This window comes from Oncorhynchus mykiss, chromosome 8 (assembly GCF_013265735.2).
Source record: "Oncorhynchus mykiss isolate Arlee chromosome 8, USDA_OmykA_1.1, whole genome shotgun sequence".
Lineage (NCBI taxonomy): Eukaryota > Metazoa > Chordata > Actinopteri > Salmoniformes > Salmonidae > Oncorhynchus > Oncorhynchus mykiss.
Window position 1 is genome coordinate 71,653,751 of NC_048572.1, and position 17,302 is coordinate 71,671,052.

The 17,302-nt window shown below is 42.0% G+C and overlaps 2 protein-coding genes across 5 annotated transcripts in view; one reads left to right on the forward strand and one right to left on the reverse strand.

The window, feature by feature from the left end:
• On the reverse strand, window positions 1-6,242 carry abcb8 (ATP-binding cassette, sub-family B (MDR/TAP), member 8). 3 transcript variants are annotated; one of them, XM_021613584.2, is made up of 16 exons: window positions 6,098-6,242; window positions 4,232-4,568; window positions 3,947-4,102; window positions 3,732-3,826; window positions 3,466-3,571; window positions 3,051-3,212; window positions 2,776-2,861; window positions 2,528-2,625; window positions 2,331-2,436; window positions 2,147-2,180; window positions 1,887-2,023; window positions 1,689-1,783; window positions 1,444-1,577; window positions 1,107-1,254; window positions 643-893; window positions 1-441 (listed from the first exon to the last, which is right to left on the reverse strand). In XM_021613584.2, exons 2-16 carry the CDS (start codon window positions 4,448-4,450, stop codon window positions 358-360), a joined length of 1,911 nt encoding a protein of 636 aa, XP_021469259.2. In that variant the 5' UTR covers window positions 4,451-4,568; window positions 6,098-6,242; the 3' UTR covers window positions 1-357. The 3 variants fall into 3 exon arrangements, 2 of the variants coding, with proteins under 2 accessions (XP_021469259.2, XP_021469258.2); XM_021613583.2 differs by lacking the exon at window positions 6,098-6,242 and adding an exon at window positions 4,946-5,178; XR_002474533.2 differs by lacking the exon at window positions 6,098-6,242 and adding an exon at window positions 4,946-5,208 and having other exon boundaries at window positions 400-441; window positions 1,107-1,273.
• atg9b (autophagy related 9B) overlaps window positions 5,358-17,302 on the forward strand; it is a 23,191-nt gene continuing 11,246 nt past the window's right edge. Inside the window, exons 1-8 of one of the 2 annotated variants that reach the window (XM_021613582.2) lie at window positions 5,358-5,652; window positions 6,273-6,408; window positions 6,688-6,731; window positions 9,318-9,382; window positions 9,505-9,675; window positions 11,950-12,091; window positions 12,405-13,153; window positions 13,486-13,639. In XM_021613582.2, coding sequence (XP_021469257.1) covers window positions 6,300-6,408; window positions 6,688-6,731; window positions 9,318-9,382; window positions 9,505-9,675; window positions 11,950-12,091; window positions 12,405-13,153; window positions 13,486-13,639 — 1,434 coding nt within the window. In that variant the 5' untranslated portion in view covers window positions 5,358-5,652; window positions 6,273-6,299. Of the gene's footprint in view, window positions 5,653-6,272; window positions 6,433-6,687; window positions 6,732-9,317; window positions 9,383-9,504; window positions 9,676-11,949; window positions 12,092-12,404; window positions 13,154-13,485; window positions 13,640-17,302 lie in introns of those variants that run through there. The other variant, XM_036986126.1, reaches the window with a different exon arrangement.

The following is a 17,302-nucleotide window of genomic DNA, read 5'->3' on the forward strand; positions in this document are numbered from 1 at the left end:
AGATTAGTGGATGAATAGAATTTAATGATTAAAAGTCTTGCAAAATGTACAGACACAGGACAGGGCCAAGTAACCCTGCTAAAACCACATTCACATCCTGTACAGTTAGTATTCTCTTCCTATAAACACATGATAAACACTTGCAATTTCAGCAGCCTTACTTGGGCCACAAAATATAATCCAATTGGTCCAACCATACATTTGGCTTTAAAAAAAAATGGAATTGGACCATTAAACTAAATCAACTTTACACCAACAAAACAAGTGATAATACCTATGCATCTTTAATTTCTTATGAAAAGGCTGTCCCTAGTTCATGATATAGGCCTACAGTTCTGTGCCATATCAAAGTAGTGTTCACTTCTCTCCCTCTGATCTCTGCCTGCGTATCAGGTCAGCATACAGCCCTCCTTTGCTCAGCAATTCCGTGTGAGTTCCAGCCTAGGAAGAGACAAGACAAAAACTATACAACCAAGCATTTGTAGTTAAATTGACATACATCATTACGTGTTGTGATGCTCTTTAAAAAAACTTTACGATTATTACTTTAATGACAAGAAAACGTGTCTGGAAAAAAACACCAATGGGACAGAGGACAATAGACATCCCTCTCTTCCTTCAGTGCTTTAGCCGCTCCCTCACCTCTACAATGCGTCCATTGCTCATGACACAGATGAGGTCTGCCCTCTGGATGGTGCTGAGTCTGTGGGCGATGATGAGCACAGTGCGTCCTGTGGTGGCCCGGTCCAGAGCCTCTTGCACCACCCGCTCTGACTCTGCGTCCAGTGCACTGGTGGCCTCGTCCAGGACCAGGATGCTGGGGTTCTTGATCAGGGCACGGGCAATGGCAATACGCTGCTTCTGGCCCCCTGACATAGTCACTCCTCGCTCACCTGTGTGTCCACAGAGGTACAATATTCAGTAAAAGCACTTATTGTAATGCAATTAGTACTACTTATGTTAAAAAGTATTTAAGTACATTTGATTTGAATATGTGTGTCTGGGATTTATTAGAGTGGAATAGACTAGTAATACATCAGAGGATGTTAGAACTGGGCCATTCACAAAAAAATATGTTTTTTTCTCAAATATGTGCTGTCACTTACCAACCACAGTGTTGTATCCATCTGGAAAGCCTGTGATAAAGCGGTGGGCGTTGGCCTGCTTGGCAGCATTGATGACCTCAGCATCAGTGGCCTCCGGCTTTCCAAAGCGAATGTTCTCCATCACGGAGGAGCCAAACAGCACAGGCTCCTACACGCAGGGGTGGGTTCTGAATTGTTAATAACAAAGTAACATTGCTATCACTGTTATTATGGCAAAAATCACACAAGAAGGCTGTTTCTTACGGAGGACAATAACCAAATCTGAAGCAGTTCTGAAAGAAGATCCTAGAACATCCTTATGCACTAGAAAACAGAATGATTATTCTAGAACATTTACCTGATTGATAAATCCAATGACTTGTCCTCTGAGCCAGGATGGATCCAGTGTCCGGATATCCAGACCATCCAACATGATCACACCACTGCTGGGGTCATAGAAACGCTCCAACAAGGAGGCCACTGTGGACTTCCCTGCAGTGCAGGAGAACCATAACTGACACATCATTTTCATAAATATTTCATTATGTTTATGTAATCAGACTAATTGAGAACTTGTATCCATGGGAACGCATGGGACATTACCTCCTCCGGACTCTCCAACGATTGCGACAGTCTTACAGGGGGGGATGATGAGGTTGAAGTTCTTTAGGATCCGTTGGCCAGGTCTCGTTGGGTAACTGTGGAAAAACAAATAGAAAAAATGTCACTTACTGATATATATCATTTGTATGTGTTTGTGTGTGTCTTTTTGTTAATTTTGTCTTTCTGATGTGGTCATGCCTGAAAGTAATGTTCATGAAGTCCACCCGTCCTGTCAGAGATTTGTAAGGAATGCGGCCTCCTCCCGAAAGTGGAATGGTAGGCTCCAAAGACAGGTACTCAAAAACACGGGCCCCAGAGCTGAGGCCTCTGACCATCTGCAAAACATGGTAGGTTCTAATTTCTTATTGCCATATCAACTGATCACCTTGTGAAACCTGAAACTCTACATTGATAGCAATGTATTTCTGACTTCTTCTATACGTCAAGTCTTTACTCACTTGGCCAAACAGGATAGAGATGCTGGCCAAAGACCTAAGAAAAATAACCGAAGGAAAGGTCTAATCCAATTTGTTATTCACCTAACGTTCATTGAACACTTCCATTTGACAATGCAAGCATTTGGCACGTTACAGTGTGAGAGATTAGCTTAAGTGTTATCTTTGCTAACAACAAATATTTTACCTCTGCACCGTCTGTGAAGCCACCAGGAAAGACATGAGGTCACCTGGAGACATTTCATCACCTGCCATCAATGACCCACCAGCAAAGATGGTGCCTAAAACAATGCCTGCAAGAAAAGAAACCATGTAACAGATAAGCAATGGCATACTTAAATAAATAGCAAGTTCAATCCACTATTCATGATAAAAGGAACTCACAGTTCAGGACGATATTTGACATTCCTTGGAAAACAGCTATCCCTGAGCCTAGAGATTCATTCATCTCGCATGATTTGTCCACTTCCCAGGCATATAACCTGCAAAACACAGACAAATAGTTACATTCTTTCACACAATCCCTCTAATAAGGGGTGAAATTAGGAATGCTTTGAAAGACAATTGTGACTTTATTATAAGGCAGGTCTGATAATATTGTCTGATCTGGACTATAATAGACTGTCACTCACTGCATCTCTCGCTCCTCCATGGCGAAGGCTTTCACTGTCCTCACATTGCCAAGGGCCTCGTCTGCCACCCCTGTTGCTTTCGACACCTACACAACCACAACAATACACATACTGTATATCAGTCTAGACACAGACAGACACCAATGCTCAGCACACACCATTCTCCATGCTGTAGTTCTGATAAACTCAGTAGAATGCTTTCTCAGTTGATACTTTTATCTATTTCTCTAATGTGTTTCAGATAGTGAATGAGTCAGAATGAGTGATGATGTCACCTGTTCCTGAGCCAATCGGGACAGCCTGCGAAGGAATGAGCCAATCAGAGCTCCTGCCCCCACCAGACAGGGAAGTATCACCACTGTCATACCAGTGAGTTTAGGGGAGATGACATAGAGGGACACGAAACAGCCAACCGTCTGTGTTACACTCCGCAGGCCCTGTAGATATGAGTAATTGAGGCAATATCATTAGATTTCGATCTTGTGAACTGTCTCTAGATGGGAGCAACAGCTAATTAATAAATTATACTGAAAAGTTATGGCAATATGTAATAGGGAAGTGCATAGGGAACCACAATGGAAATAAGCTTTATTGTGTTTTTATCCTAGATAATTTTGAATGTATGTTGTCTTCGGCTGGAGCAGCCTACTACTTTTAATTATCCAATAAATCATATGTACATAGCCATACCTGAGAGACGACCAGTTTGAAGGAAGACTTGAACTCCTGAATATCAGCAGTCAAACGGTTCACCAGCATGCCAGTTTTGTTGGAATCAAAGAAGGCTACATCTTGCCTGAAACAAAAATGCCAAGTATTGTGTTAGCAAGAGTAAAAGTTGGACAGTGGATAGCAGGTCTAGTGACATCTAGTCAGTCACTCTACTCTCTGTCTTGGAACTGGTCTATTCTACCTCTTGTTGCTTTCAATATATATTACTGCAACTGGGTGTATACCTGAGTAAAGATTGGAAAAGAGTCTTTCTCATGTCTGCTGCTACTCGCTCCCCTACCCTGGAAAGCAGGATGATGTAACCAGTCGTGAGCAGACCCTGAAGCCAGGAAAGAGATTTCATGACCATATTGTTTTTCTATATATTCCACAGAAGTAGATTTTTCAATCTACATTTAAATTAAATCATTGACAATGACTTTTTTGACAAACAACTTACTTGGAGACCATACAATCCCAGCAACTTCAGAGCAGGTCCCCTCATCTCTCTCATGTAATTCCCAGTATGTTCTCTCATGTAGCGTGCCACTATGTTCACCAGATCACCCAACATCAGGGGAATTTGAATATTCAAGATGGCAGCACCAAAAGCAAGCTGCAAAAAAAACATGATTGGTCTGAAATATCTCAGCATTCCAATACTATTAAAACACCACTGGAGTTTAGCCAACATGTTACTGTCTAAACAGTAGATTGTCCAGTAGTGTTAAGTTATGTTGCTCACCACAACAGCACCAAGAAGGGCAAAAAGCTGGGGTTTGACAAACTCCCACAGGATATGCCAGTCGAACTCAGGCTCAGTTTCTTTGGCTTGAAGCTCTAGTAGAACATTGTTTTTCACATCTGCCTGGCAATATGCTACACTACCAAGTACTCGAGCAGAGATGGTGAGAACCACTGGCCCCAAGATGAACTTCAGGGCACCCCCTGGTGGTTTTGACATCCAGCAGGCAGATTGGCGAACTGCTGCTTGAGCCAGACCCCAGATACGCCCAGCAGCATTACTTGGCTGTCCAGAGGAGTTGCCTGCATTGGCCAATTGTGTTGTGTATAGCCGTGATCTGAAACGAAAACAAAACAAACAAACAATATAACAAGCTGTACTGTTTGTAGTGTGATCTGTGTTATACAAGTTTGAGAGACATGGACAACATGAGCTTAACAACTAATAATAACTATGTGGTGGGCTTTTCACTCAATGTATTGTTAAAATTGTGACAAAAAAAGTTACAAAAGGCATGACACTTCTGGATGGTCCATTCCATTAAAATCACTTTACTGAACAGTGAACAACACAACTTACAACTTTGGGACAGAGCTGAACTAATATTGTTTTCATAAGGAATCATATTAGCTAGTGCAAAGCCTAAGGTCTGTAACTATAGTAGCTGTCTGATCAGCTGACTACCGGTATTAGCCAACTAGAACGTTGTCCTACCGTGGCTGTCTCCATAAACCTTGTGTTCTATTCAAATGCGAGTAGAGGGGGCGCAACGGTGCAGTTGTGCTGACTCTATTACAAAGTAAGTGAAACATATTTAGACGTTTTCACGGAAATCTAACAAAATTCAAAGAATCTGAGCGCTTAACTCAGAAGGGTACAAGGAACAACATGTAGGCTGCCATGTTGACACTATCCCAGAATGCATCTCATTGGCACAGTAAATGGGATCATGTTTAATGTCAATAACAAAACACGCATTTTGATCGCTAAAAACAATGTTAAAAGGCTACAACATGAATCTGTATTCATTATCATTGGCAAGGATTATCTCTGTCATTGGGAAAAAGAAGAAAAAAAAGACACTCGTCTCGCGGAAGTGACGATCGTTAAAATTAAGTGACGTCAAATTGTGTTTTGTTGACATATGTTTGTGAAAGACAAAACAGTGGAAGCCCACGAATGATCTCTAGCTATTTAGCTGGCCAGCTACTGTTTGTTAGGAACCATTAATATCTATTAGTTAAATATATAATATTGGTTATTCCAATAGCTCGACAAATAACGTTGAAGTCCAGGCCATTTGAATATAGAATTCTGCGAATGGACCGTGAAGGGAACAATAACGTTAATAGCAGTACATCAAGGCAAGGATAAACGAGTAACGTTAACTGACTGGCAAGCAAGAAAATAAGCTGATCGAGGTAAGAACAGTTAGCTACCTTGCTAGATAGTTAGCTACTTGGTAGTTTGTTGCTGCCTTTGTTGGTGTTAGGTAACGTTAACCATTCAACGTCACATTGTAATGCTACGTATCTAACTAACGTTAACTAGCATAATAGCTACAGTAGCAAGCTGTCCCCAGCTGTCTGATTTCTCTTTAGCGAATGTTAGCTAACTAACGTTAGTTATCTGTAAAATGACTGGTTGGTTGTTGACAACAAGTAACCAACATAACACAATATTTAGTCAATCTAACTAACGTTAGCTATGTAACGTTATGCCTATTTCTGTTAGCTAGCCAACGTTACCTGTCACACTGTCGTGAACACGACTGCTAGCTACCGGTTGCAAGTTAGATTCCAAGAAAGGCAAGAATGCATAGAAAATCAAATAGACCAGATATTTTAAATCTAACGTTACACTTACTTGGTTATCTAACTCTCCAGTTGAATGTTGTTGACAGCTCATCTTGCTGTGAATTGTCTCACACTGCTGACATCATCTATGTAGTGTGTGTTCACTGTGTCTGACACTCGTCGTTGATGAATGCTGCTCTTTCCAATACTTAACACTGTGTGTGTTCCCAACTTGCCTACTGGAGGAGGAACAGTGGAGAATGTGAAGGACAATGGCGAACTTTGAAGCTTACCAGGAGTACCAGCGGATTGATGACTTTGAGGAGGACTCACCTCCCGGGGAGGAGGACCTATTAGTGCATGTGCCAGAGGGCCTGAGTGGTACTGTACTGGTTATATTATAACGTAATATATATTGATCTATTAGGGATAGACATAAAGGCTATGTTATGGTATAATATGATTTGGTGTGATAATGTGATTCCTTGTATTGAATGACACAGTACTACTATTTCCTTTAAGCCCAGGCTCTAGATTCACTGAAAGTTGTTGTTTTCTTCAAATCATACCTGATTACTACTGTTATTGCTGTTTTGTTGAACAAAAGTAATGGTTTCAGTAAGTCTCAGTGTTACTTTTATTCCCACCCCTAATTTGCAGACTCATGGCACCATATCAAGAATCTGGACAACTTCTTTACAAGAATATCCTTTTAAGATAAACATGATAAACATGTTTCTCTGGCAATATACAGTACCAGTCAAAAGTTTGGACACCTACTCATTCAAGGGTTTTTCTTTGTTTCAAAAATGTTTTACATTGTAGAATAATAGTGAAGAGATCAAAACTATGAAATGACACATGGAATACTGTAGTAAACAAAAAAGTGCTAAACAAATCCAAATATATTTTAGATTCTTCAAAGTAGCCACCCTTTACTTTGATGACAGCTTTTCACACTCTTGGTATTCTCTCAGCCTGCTTCACCTGGAATGCTTTTCCAACGGTCTTGAAGGAGTTCCCACATACTTGTTGGCTGTTTTTCATTCACTCTGCAGTCCAACTCATCCCAAACCATCTTAGTTGGGTTGAGGTCAGGTGATTGTGGAGGCTTGGTCATCTGATGCAGTGTAACAGTTTAGCTTCTGTCCCTCTCCTTGCTCCTACCTGGGCTCGAACCAGGGACCCTCTGCACACATCGACAACAGCCACCCTCGAAGCATCATTACCCATCGCTCCACAAAAGCCGCGGCCCTTGCAGAGCAAGGAGAACAACTACTTCAAGGTCTCAGTGCAAGTGACATCACCAATCAAAACGCTATTAGCACACACCCCGCTAACTAGCTAGCCATTTCACATCGGTTACACTCATCCCCCTTTTGACCTCCTCCTTTTCTGCAGCAACTAGTGATCCGGGTCAACAGCATCAATGAAACAGTTTTGCTTCCGTCCCTCTCCTCGCCCCTACCTGGGCTCAAACCAGGGACCCTCTGCACACATCAACAACTGCCTCCCACAAAGCATCATTACCCATCACTCCACAAAAGCCGCGGAGCAAGGGGAACAACTACTTCAAGGTCTCAATGCGAGTGATGTCACCGATTGAAACGCTATTAGCGCACTCCCTGCTAACTAGCTAGCCATTTCACATCGGTTACAGCAGCACTCCATCAATCTCCTTCTTGGTCAAATAGCCCTTACACAGCGTGAATATGTATTGGGTCATTGTCCTGTTGAAAAACAAATTATAGTCCTACTATGTGTAAACTAGATGGGATGGTGTATCGCAGCAGAATGCTGTGGTAGCCATGCTGGTTACGTGTGCCTTGAATTCTAAATAAGTTACAGACAGTGTCACCTGCAAAGCACCATCACACCTCCTCCTCCATGCTTCACGGTGGTAACCACACATGTGGAGATCGTCCGTTCACCTACTCTGCATCTCACAAAGACATGGCGGTTGCAACCAAAATTCTCAAATTTGGACCCATCAGACAAAAGGACAGATTTCCAACGGTCTAATGTCCATTGCTTGTGTTTCTTGGCCCAAGCACGTCTCTTCTTCTTATTGGTGTCCTTTAGTAGTGGTTTCTTCACAGCAATTCGACCATGAAGGCCTGATTCATGCAGTCTCCTCTGAACAGCTGATGTTGAGATGTGTCTGTTACTTGAACTTTGTCAAGCATTTATTTGGGCTGCAATTTCGGAGGCTGGTAACTCTAATGAACTTATCTTCCGTAGCAGAGGTAACTCTGGGTGTTCCTTTCCTGTGGCGGTCCTCATGAGAGCCAGTTTCACAGCGCTTGATGGTTTATGCGACTGCACTTGAGAAACTTTCAAAGTTCTTGACATCCCTTCATGTCTTAAAGTAATGATGGACTGTCATGTCTCTTTGATTATTTGAGCTGTTCTTGCCATAATATGGACTTGGTCTTTTACCAAATAGGGCTATCTTCTGTATACCACCCCTACCTTGTCACAATACAACTGATTGGCTCAAACCCATTAAGAAGGAAAGAAATTTCACAAACTAACTTTTAACAAGGCACAGCTGTTAATTGAAACACATTCCAGGTGACTACCTCATGAAGCTGGTTGAGAGAATGCCAAGAGTGCAAGCTGTCATCAAGTCAAAGGGTACTTTGAAGAATCTTAAATATAAAATATATTTAGAATTGTTTGGTTACTACATGATTCCATATATGTTAAGTCATAGTTTTGATGTCTTCACTATTATTCTACAATGTAGAATAGTCAAATTAAAGAAATGCCCTTGAATGATTAGGTGTATCCAAAGTTTTGACTGGTATTGTGTATTGTAGCTTATTGTCATGTAAATAAGCATTACTTTCAGTATGATGTTTAAAATTGCAGCTTTATCATGTATGTTATCATTATTATCACCCAACAATCTAATTTAGGCAGGAGCCATTTTAAACACCGCTTTGACATGAATATGATTCTGACAGTACGATGTGGCTGTAAATAAATGCAACTCGTGATGCACAGTGACTTTAAATAAGAGACTTGCCTCAGGAGAACGACTTTCAATTATGTGTGTCCTTCCAGAACGTCCTCTGTACTTTAATGATATTGATGCCATACTGGTTCACTTTACGTTGCTTTGTTGTGGTTTTGTTTCTCTGTAATGGATGTATTAAGTCTACTTAAAAAAACCTACATCATGGTTATTATTTGATTAGCCATCAACGATTACTTAGAGTGGTTGTTTTGTAGGCTATGACAAAACAAAAACACTTGACTCTGTTTTTCTTAACTCAAATTTCCACATCTATCAGTTTCATCAGAAAAATGGCTTTGCTTGTATGATGTTATCAGAGTTCTTTGAACTTTTGTAAGTACATCCATTTATTTACCAACCTTATGTTAATCTAAGATTGTTTCAACTTTTAAGACAATATTCAAAGTTTATATCAGCTAATGTTTAACCCCAACATCTCAAACTCCTTATTGCAGTCAGTTCCTGTTTGTGGTCACTTTCACAACATTCCTCTTCAACTGTGTGGAGTATGATATACTGTTTGCCAACCGGGCAGTGAACCACACAGGACCTGGCCAGAACCCCCTGGACAGGAACAAGGTCTCTCTGCCTGATGCCATCCTACCAAGCCAGCAGTGCACTGAGAGGTAGGTCAATCAGCATTGGCTTAATAGATGGATTGGTAGCCTATATAGGCATGGATGGCTATAAGAATATGTAGTTGAGGTAGAAATAGTTGTCCTTGTTGCCAGTTCAGGTTTATTGTTTTTGTACATGATCCCTCAGAAACAAATCTGCTTGACTGCATAGATAAATTGGGTGGTTTTCTTACCACTTCAACGCCTCTCCCCCATGTGACCTACTTGTTATGTGTAACTGATAGATGCCCACACACACTACTTGTTAATGTTTTTACATGTATGTCAATTGTAAAGTATTTTGTTATATGTCGGACCTCAGTAAGACTAGCTGTCACTAATGGGGATCCCAAAATCACTGCCAATGCCAGAATGTAAATCCTTCTTCATGACATTGGGTATTTTATTCTCTTGTGACTAGACATAATTATACCAGGGTATACGTCTCAGAGCCTACAGAACTTCATCAGGCCTGAAAAGGGGATTTCCAGCTAAATGTAATGATGACCAGTAATTCTGAGGCTAATGTTTGCTTATTGGGTTGTGTCAGATGAGGTTTTACTGTAAGACATGCTCACATTCATAGAGATACACTGTGGAGCGCAGAGCTCTGGCCTACTTTCACATTGCCTGTGGGTTATACTTTCACTCAGAACATTATGATGAAGAAATCATTTTCTTGTTTATCAGAGATGCTAATTGCGATATGAGCTCTTTTGAGTGGTGAAGTCTTATCATTGTCATTTTCTATTATCTAATTGGAAGTTGACATTCATTTAATTAATTTGGAGTGCTATTGGCATGTAAGTCTAATTGTGTTCAATGGACTGAGGGAGGGCTGCTGTTTTAATTAAATTTGATCCAAAGTTATTTTAGTTAGCCTTGTGTGCTGTGAACTAGGTTAACCCTTGTGTTGAAGAGCTTAGTTAGTTAGACCTACCGAGCAAAGGCTTTGGTAGACATGACTTCTCTGTCAAAGACAAATCTGAAATATATAAATTAAGTTCCCTGCAACTACATTTGAATAGTTTATTTCAAAATACTAAATCATCCGCATAGCCTCGGCCTAAAACACTTGGAAACACGAGGCAGGTTGCAACACCGTCAGCCTGTAGTTGATGACAGGTTCTTGAAGCAGGTTATTTGTGTATCAGTGCACTGTGTTCAGAGTAATACCAGGGAAAACAATGTAATGGATAGCCCCTACATGGTAAGTCTCACACAGGGACAGCTCACTGAGTAGCTGAAAGGAGTCACTCTTGAGGTCTGGGCAGGCAGTCTGTGGACCCCATGACACACCCAATCTCTGCTGCTAGACCCAGTCCCCTCCACCCCCACCACAGCCACATTTGTTTCCAAGATGGATAAACAAGCTTTCCTGTTTTCATATCATTAATCTGGTTCTGCACACAAACACAATCTTAGGCTGCCACCCCCCCCCGAATCCCTTTTCTAAGAACCCTCCATGACTGAATGGGTGTTTAGACGGAAGATGATGACACACCACTGCTAGGAATTCTAATCGAGGAACAGCATGTCCCATCATTTAAAACCACAGACGTTGCCTGCTCTCTTTTTTAACATTTGAATTGGTCTGGAAATGAAAAGGATGTCACACAAATTCGGAAGTAGCCTAACTTTGTCACGTTGTTTGTTTTAGTTTTTTAAACTTCCAAATTAAACTCCTGAATGTATGTTTATGTTCATTGTTCATTCTCCTGAATATGTTTACCAGGGTGGTTACCTAGATCAGGGGTTTCCAAACTTCCAGCATTAGGGAATATAAGGCTCCTTTACTCTCATTTGTAGATAGTTAGTTAGTTAGTTATGGTCATACATCAATGGTGCAAATAAATCATTTTCACCTTCTATGCATGGCCTTCATCATCATTCAAAGGGGTATAGTAGTAGGAGCCAGGTGCACCTGTTTGACTGTGTCAAGAACTGCAACGCTGCTGGGTTTTTCACGCTCAACAGTTTCCCTTGTGTATCAGGAATGGTCCATCACCCAAAGGACATCCAGCCAACTTGACACAACTGTGAGAAGCATTGGAGTCAACATGGGCCAGCATCCCTGTGGGACGCTTTCAACACCTTGTAGAGTCCACGCCTCGACGAATTGAGGCTGTTCTGAGGGCAAAAGAGGGGTGCAACTCAATATTAGGAAGGTGTTCCTAATGTTTTATACCCTCTATACACATGCATTTTCCATTAATTGAAATGAACCTTTAATGTCAAACAGAGACTAAAAATATGAATTATTTCATCCCTTCTTTTCCAAAGGATCCAGGAGAATAGTTGGATCATCTTCCTGCTCATCATGGCGACCATCTTCTGGGTCTACCGGATGATCAAGGTCTTCTGCAACATCCTCAGCTACTGGGAGATACGCCAGTTCTACATCAAAGCACTGAAGATCAGCATGGTAAGGCTTTTTTTATGTCCACTGGACATAAGGAGTTGACATTTTATGTCAACCCCTTAAAGGTTTCAGTGACCAGGAATAACACATTAAGGGATAATTGTATTTTACGTTTGATCCTAGAGTCTCATGAAACAGTGGTATGCTGATTTTTCAGACCGTTTTAGCTTACTGTAGTTGTCAGTTTCCTTGGAATCCATTGGTTTCAAAAGATATAAAGAAAAATGTTTGTTATACCCACCCAGCTTACCTGCAAATAGGTGTCCCTCATATCAGGGTACAAAGTCTGAACACCTTTGACCTCTCCCCTTTCCAGGACGAGCTGTGTAACTTCACATGGCAGGAGGTCCAGGACCGTCTGATCAGCCTGCAGCGGGAGCAGCAGATGTGTATCCACAAGAAGGAGCTAACTGAGCTGGACATCTACCACCGCATCCTGCGATTCAAGAACTACATGGTGGCCATGGTCAATAAGTCACTGTTACCTGTACAGCTTCAGCTCCCCCTTCTGGGAAACCTGGTGTTCCTCACCCAGGGCCTCAAGTACAACTTTGAGCTGATTCTCTTCTGGGGTCCGGGGTCGCTGTTCCAGAACAAATGGAACCTGCACCCCAAGTACAAGCGAGCAGGGAACCGTCTGGAGCTGGCCCAGCAGCTGAGCCGGGTCATTCTTCTACTAGGCGTGGCCAACCTGCTCCTCTGCCCCTTCATCCTGGTGTGGCAGGTGCTCTATGCCTTCTTCAGCTACACCGAGGTCATCAGGAGGGAGCCAGGGAGTCTGGGAGCACGCCGCTGGTCTATGTTCGGCCGCCTCTACCTGCGCCACTTCAATGAGCTGGACCACGAGCTGCACGGCAGGCTAGGCCGCGGCTACAAGCCCATCTCCAAGTACATGAACTCGTTCACCTCGCCGCTCCTCACCGTGCTGGCCAAGAACGTGGCGTTCTTCTCGGGCTCGGTGCTGGCCGTGCTCATCGCACTGACCGTGTATGATGAGGATGTCTTGACTGTGCAGCACATCCTGACCGCCATCACCGTGCTGGGAGTGGTTATCACCATCACCAGGTAAGCCAGGGGACAGGGGGAATGGTGACCTCTCGGGATGATCTTGCAGTGATTTGTGGCTGTGTATCATTTGAAAAATGCATTCCTTACCCCTTCCCATTGCAGAGTTGGTATGCAACACCTCCACCTTGATTCCACCATATTGTTGTCACCACACCAGTTCTAACAGACAGTAATGAGCGAGGGAGCAGAAGGAAACTTCTTTGTTAGAGAATATTTCAGCCTATGTTAAACCCCCAGACATACCAGTCTGTCCATAATCCATATAATATGTCGTGTTAAGTGTTGTGTGAAATGGAGAGATGATGTCTGTGAATATGACCTCCTCCTAGGTCCTTCATCCCAGACGAACACATGGTGTGGTGCCCGGAGCAGTTGCTGCAGTGTGTGCTTGCTCACATCCACTACATGCCAGACCACTGGAGGGGCAACGCCAACAAGAGCGAGACCCGGGACGAGGTGGCACAGCTGTTCCAGTACAAAGCGGTGGGTGAGAAGGGCCAGACAGTAAATAGAGACTGCTCATTGGCTGCAGCTTAGATAGAATGGAACTACTGAACTATTCAGAGTGTTCAAAACATTAGGAACATTCCTAATATTAAGTTGCACCCCTTTTGCCCTCAGAACATCCTCAATTCGTCGAGGCATGGACTACAAGATGTCGAAAGCATTCCACAGGGATGCTGGCCCATGTTGACTCCAATGCTTCCCACTATTGTCAAGATGGCTGGATGTCCTTTGGGTGGTGGACCATTTTTGATTCACACGGGAAACTGTTGAGCGTGAAAAACCCAGCAGCGTTAAAGTTCTTGACACAAACAGGTGCCTGGCACCGACTACCATACACTGTTCAAAGGCACTTACATTTTTTGTCTTACCCATTCACCTTCTGAATGGCACTAATACACAATCCATGTCTCAATGCTTAAAAATCCTTCTTTAACCCGTCTTAATCCGTCTCCTCCCCTTCATATACACTGATTGAAGTGGATTTAATAAGTGACATCTATAAGGAATCGTAGCTTTCACCTGGATTCAGCTGGTCAGTGTATGACTTTATGACATACGATCTGAAATTGAAATGCTCTTGTAACTAGGGCTGTTGCGGTGGCCGTATTATCGCCACACTGGTGGTCATGAGTCATGAAGGCAGTCAAATTCCACATGACCGTTTAGTCACGGTAATTAGGCTTCTCCAAGCTCTGATTCTGCTGCTGGTCATTAGTAGCCTACCAAACTTGGTAACTGTCACTCTGACATCAATGCAAATGTGATCAAAAATCGAATCAAACACTTCATGAGAGCTCATGTTGCGCAACATTTCTATAGGCTATGCAATTGTGGAAGAAAACAGTGATGGCCACTAATAAAAATAGGAGGATCCTATTAGCTTTCTATAGGCTTTCTATAGGCTAAGCCTACTATATTTCTCAACTCTCCTAATTAAGCTCATTGCTTCTCTTTAAAACTGGAGTATAGCCTACCTGGCTGGCATGAAAATGAACTATGGGAAAAAGCATCCTCCATTCGCTATTTAAGTATGTAGATGACATGTCTTTTTTCCCTCTGCCCCTGTTTGGATACAGGTGCATGATAATGGTCTCTTCTAAATCAAAACAAATGTCACATATATATTATTTAGTATACACTACTTGTCAACCATTTTAGAACACCCACTCATTCAAGGGTTTTTCTTTTCTTTTTACTATTTTCTATATTGTAGAATAATTGTGAAGACATCAAAACTATGAAATAACACATGGAATCATGTAGTAATCAAGAAAAGTGTTAAACAAATCAAAATATATTTAATATTTGAGATTATTTTAGCCACCCTTTGCCTTTGACAGCTTTGCACACTTGGCATTCTCTCAACCAGCTTCACCTGGAATGCTTTTCCAACAGTCTTGAAGATGTTCCCACATATGCTGAGCACTTGTTGGCTGCTTTTCCTTCACTCTGCAGTCCCACTCATCCCAAACCATTTCAATTTGGTTGAGGTCGGGTGATTGTGGAGGCCAGGTCATCTGATGCAGCACTCCATCATTCTTCTTCTTGCTAAAATAGCCTTTAGACAGCCTGGAGGTGTGTTGGGTCATGGTCCCGTTGAAAAACAAATGATAGTCCCACTAAGCCCAAACCAGATGGGATGGTGTATCGCTGCAGAATGCTGTGGTAGCCATGCTGGTTAACTGCCTTGAATGCTAAATAAATCAGACAGTGTCACCAGCAAAGCACCACCACCTCCTCCATGCTTTACAGTGAGAAATATACATGCAGAGATTGTCCACCTACTCTGTGTCTCTCAAAGACACGGCGGTTGGAACCAACATTCTCAAATTTGGCACAAGCAAGTCTCTTTTTATTATTGGTGTCCTTAAGTAGTGATTTCTTTGCAGCAATTTGACCATGAAGGCCTGATTCATACAGTCTCCTCTGAACAGTTGATGTTGAGATATCTATTTTTATTTAACCTTTATTTAACTAGGCAAGTCCAGTTAAGAACAAACTCTTATTTATAGTGATGGCCTACAGCGGCCAAACTCAGATGACGCTGGGCCAATTGTGCTCCGCCATATGGGACTCCCAATTACGGCTGGACTCCCAATTACAGCCTGGATTCGAACCAGTGACGCCTCTAGCACTGAGGTGCAGTGCCTTAGACCGCTGCGCCACTCGGGAGCTGTTACTTGTACTCTGTGAACCACTTATTGGGCTGCAATTTCTGAGGCTGGTAACTCTAATGAACTTATCCTCTGCAGCAGAGGTAACTCTGGATCCATTCCTGTGGCGGTCCTCATGAGAGACAGTTTCATCATAACGCTTGATGGTTTATGCAACTGCACTTGAGAAAACTTTTAAAATTCTTGAAATTTTCCCTATTGACCTTCATGTCTTAAAGTAATGTTGGACTGTGGTTTCTCTTTGCATATTTGAGCTGTTCTTGCCATAATATGGACTTGGTCTTTTATCAATATACCCCCCCCCTACCTTGTCACAACACAACTGATTGGCTCAAACACATTAAGAAGGAATGAAATTCCACAAATGAACTTTTAACAAGGAACACCTGTTAATTGAAATGCATTCCAGGTGACTACCTCATGAAGCTGGTTGAGAGAATGCCAAGCATGTGCAAAGCTGTCATCAAGGCAAAGGGTGGTAACTTTGAAGAATCTTCAATATAAAATATATTTTGATTTGTTTAACACTTTTTTGGTTACTACATGATTCCATATGTGTTATTTCATAGTTTTGATGTCTTCACTATTATTCTACAAGGTAGAAAATAGTAAAAATAAAGAAACACCACCAGTCATTTTAGAACAGGGTTTATGTAAAGATGAGAATAAATGAAGAATAGTCTGATGGGTGACAATATTAGCCTATCACTTGTGAATTATATAATATCACTTGTTAATGATGCCCAGCATCAGAAACAATGTTGTTGTTTTTTGCAACTTTTTGATTCATAGTCGCACATCTCATGTAGCCTAGCCCATAGGCCGATGTGTGTGTTTTAATGAGGTTTGTATCTCAACTAAAGTGGCCAAATAAATTCTTAAAATGAATCACATTTGTATGTATTATGGATCCCCATTAGCTGCTGCCAAAGCAGTAGTTACTCTTCCTGGGGTCCAGCAAAATTAAGGCAGTTGATACAATTTTAAAACATTACAATACATTCTCAGATTTCACAACACACTGTGTGCCCTAAAAACCCCTACTCCACTACTACCACATATCTATAGTACTAAATCCATGTGTATGTAGTGTGTGTATGCATGTGTCTGTGCCTATGTTTGTGTTGCTTCACAGTCCCCGCTGTTCCATAAGATGTTTTTTTTTATCCGTTTTTTAAAATCAAAATCAAATCACACTGCTTGTGTCAGTTACTTGATGGGGAATAGAGTTCCATGTAGTCATGGCTCTAGGTAGTACTGTGTGCCTCCCATAGTCTGTTCTGCACTTGGGGTCTGTGAAGAGACCCCAAGATGTCTTGTGGGGTATGCATGGGTGTCCGAGCTGTGTGCCTGTAGTTTAGACAGACAGCTCGGGGCATTCAACATGTCAATACCTCTCATAAATACAAGTAGTGATGAAGTCAATCTCTCCTCCACTTTCGGACAGGAGAGATTGACATGCATG

Excerpts from the sequence above, each read along its gene's own strand:
- abcb8 (XM_021613583.2), bottom strand. The coding sequence starts at position 5,043 with ATGTTTCACTTACTTTGTAATAGAGTCAGCACAACTGCACCGTTGCGC. Across the intron at positions 4,569-4,945 it reads GGTTTATGGAGACAGCCACG|ATCACGGCTATACACAACAC; the intron begins GTAGGACAACGT and ends TTTTCGTTTCAG. Across the intron at positions 2,181-2,330 it reads GCTTCACAGACGGTGCAGAG|GTCTTTGGCCAGCATCTCTA; the intron begins GTAAAATATTTG and ends TATTTTTCTTAG.